The 2,904-nt window shown below is 34.6% G+C and overlaps 1 protein-coding gene across 1 annotated transcript; it reads left to right on the top strand.

Annotated features, from left to right (window-relative positions):
• Nucleotides 1–325: 325 nt before the first annotated feature.
• On the top strand, nt 326–2,548 carry LOC120083568 (thioredoxin-like protein CXXS1). The gene is made up of 3 exons (XM_039039388.1): nt 326–698; nt 1,077–1,199; nt 2,157–2,548. The coding sequence occupies exons 1-3, from the start codon at nt 594–596 to the stop codon at nt 2,301–2,303; spliced, it is 375 nt and encodes a 124-aa protein (XP_038895316.1). The 5' UTR covers nt 326–593; the 3' UTR covers nt 2,304–2,548.
• The last annotated feature ends 356 nt before the right edge of the window (nt 2,549–2,904 follow it).

The raw sequence follows: 2,904 nt of genomic DNA, 5'->3' as shown, positions 1-2,904 counted from the left end.
AATAGATAGTAGAAAACCCTAGGGGTTTACACAATTACATTAACGCTTCTAGGTTAATAACCCTATTTTCAACAGTAAAATTAGAAGGAAAAAAAAAAAAAAGAAATTAATTCATTCACTTCAAATGACAATTATAGTAATTTAGGAAAGCAACATGACAGCCAAATATGGTGATAATTGACTAAAGTTTGATTTCCTTCATTTGTAAAAAGCGAAGAAGAAGAAGGGACACGACAGCCTATATGCAAACCGTACAGAAAAGGATAAACTTTGGAAACCAGTAAGGGCTAATTATTAGTCAAAAGAACGATAACGAAATCCAGACAAACTTGTGGAGAATGATGCAAGGGGGAAGAAGATCTTTTGCTACTATTTCAAAACTTGCATAAGAAGCTAGTGAAGAATCAAATCGAAATCAAATCAAATCAAACAATTTGGATAAGATAAAATCAAGAAGTGGGGTCCGATTCCTACCCAAAATCATAGCAACCCTTTATCTCCTCTAATCGATCCCGCAAACATTTGGATTACAGCGAAATTCCCATTATCAATCGCTGAAGGACTCGGCAAGATTCTGGGTTGCTGAAGTGGAGATGGAAGGGCAACAAGAACAGTGGCGACAGATTAGGGTTGTGAATATTGAATCAATGGAATCGTGGAATTTCTACTTGACCAAGGCCACTCATCAAGATTCTCTTGTATGTACTCTTTTTGAAGCTCACTTCCTTTGCTGTGAACATCTTTTTTTTTTTTTTTTTTTGGAATAATTTTCGAATGTGTTCTTTGCTCATTTGCGAAAATATTTGATGGAATTATGAATGATTTCTCGTTTTAATCTGCCTTCTTATTTCAAAGCCAATGAACTGAGGGCAGCCCCCATGAAGTTTTTCTACTGGAAAAGTAATTTTATTCTCTTGTTTGTATCGAAATTGAGGAATAGTGCAGATTGGATGAAATGGTTATGAGGTATAATGAAAGATTTGCTCTATTTTGAGGTGAAATTGGTTTACTAGTCGTTCTAATTAACTAAGATGGAAGTTCCAAGTTTTCATTTGTCTATGTGATTTTTTTTCTAGGTTGTTGTGCACTTCACTGCTTCTTGGTGTATGCCTTCGGTTGCCATGAATCCATTCTTTGAAGAACTGGCATTTAACTACCCAGATGTTCTGTTTCTCTCTGTCGATGTTGATGAGGTTAAGGTAACAAGTCATGTTTGGGAGTGATTTTTAAAGGATTAAAATGATTAAATCACTCCATAACATGCTTTTAATTGGTCAAAATCAATTTTGATGGTATGAAAATCATATTTGATTGATTGAATGTATGTTTCTTCAAAATCACTCAAACATGCCCAAATGTCCAAAATTATGATAAATATGTCATTACTAGGAACTTATCTGCTTTTCAGACTCCATGCTTTCAAATTTCTTTTCTAAGTAATGCAAACAAGTCATTGTATCTTAAGATTATTTGGTTTAATAACTAACCATATAGGTGGTCATTTGTTGTTGGTTTGATTCTACAATTCAAATGATTATAAGGTGAAGCCAACAGAGTTTAGAAAGAGGAAGTCAGTGGAGAAAAAACGAGTGAAAAATAGAGAAATCTACTCATTTATTGCAGGTGAAGGTGTTAAACAGAGTATTAGACTATATCAGCAACTTCTTTTCAATGATAATTGATGTCGCTTTTCTTCCTTTTCATTCATAACCTTAGATAGTTAAATGGAAATATAGGAAAAGAGGCTAAGGTGCTGGCTTTGCAAAAAAGGTTTCAGTCGTGCACTTTAGCATGTGCCCGACTCCTGAGTGAAGCTTTATGGAACAAAGCACCTTGCTTGCGTGCTTTTTAAAACACTGGTAGGGCATATGGTTATTAGTTTCCAGTCCCTAGATTCTGATTATGAAATAGCAGCTTTCCAACATAGGCTTTAAGAGATAGACAAGCAAGCAGTTGGGCGTGTCAATCATGCTCATTTCAGTGAACTTCTACTCTGAGTAGCATTGATAATCATCAAAGACCTTCGAAAAAGGAGAATCATGCTATAAAAATAACTGATGGTATGATAATGATATCGATAATTTATGTCTCTGATCAATAGCCAAGAGAGAGTATTAAAACATATCTTCTTTGTGATATCCATTTTCTCATGTTAGGAAGTGGCTGCTAAACTGGAGATAAAGGCAATGCCAACTTTCTTGGTGATGAAAAATGGTACTCAGATTGACAAGCTTGTGGGTGCAAATCCAGAAGAGATAAGGAAAAGGATAGGTGCATATGCTGAGGCTATACATGTTGCATAATGTAATGGTTTTATGGTTGGTTTGGTGATGATGTATATTTGGTGTTGTAATATATGGTTGTGGTTTTGGCATCAGATGGAGACAAGGTGTAGGTCTGGCTCTTGTTTATGTGGTTTCCAGTCTCTCATCATGTAACTTCAAGTTTTTTGTACTGTTTTGCATTCTGTTTAATTACATCTACCATCATGTTATTATTATCCTGAGCTTGTGAAATTTAAGGAAATGGGTTCTGGGTTTTGGTGTCATGTTACTTGGTGCCTTGTTGTATTCTTCATATATCATATCTGGATGGTCAGAGATTTCATTCATGTACTTCTTCCATGGCTGGAAAATCATTGAATGACCAACTCTACCAATTTTAGTGAATTTCAAGTCTCTTTCTTATCTTTTTACCAGAAAATCTTCCACAAAATTCACTGTTAAATGAAGAACTAGGCGCAAGTGAACTTTGATGTTTTTTGTATCTTTATGGTGATCATTTATGAGAAAATTTTCAGTATTCTTGTGGTACCATTCTTATGTGTATACACGAGTTTTGCTTTGTAAATAATTAACTAATGAGGTAGAAGTAGAACTACCAGATTGCCTAATTATTAAAAAA

The sequence above is a fragment of the Benincasa hispida genome, chromosome 8 (genome assembly GCF_009727055.1).
Source record: "Benincasa hispida cultivar B227 chromosome 8, ASM972705v1, whole genome shotgun sequence".
NCBI lineage: Eukaryota > Viridiplantae > Streptophyta > Magnoliopsida > Cucurbitales > Cucurbitaceae > Benincasa > Benincasa hispida.
This window is presented reverse-complemented; position numbering and strand designations above follow the sequence as displayed.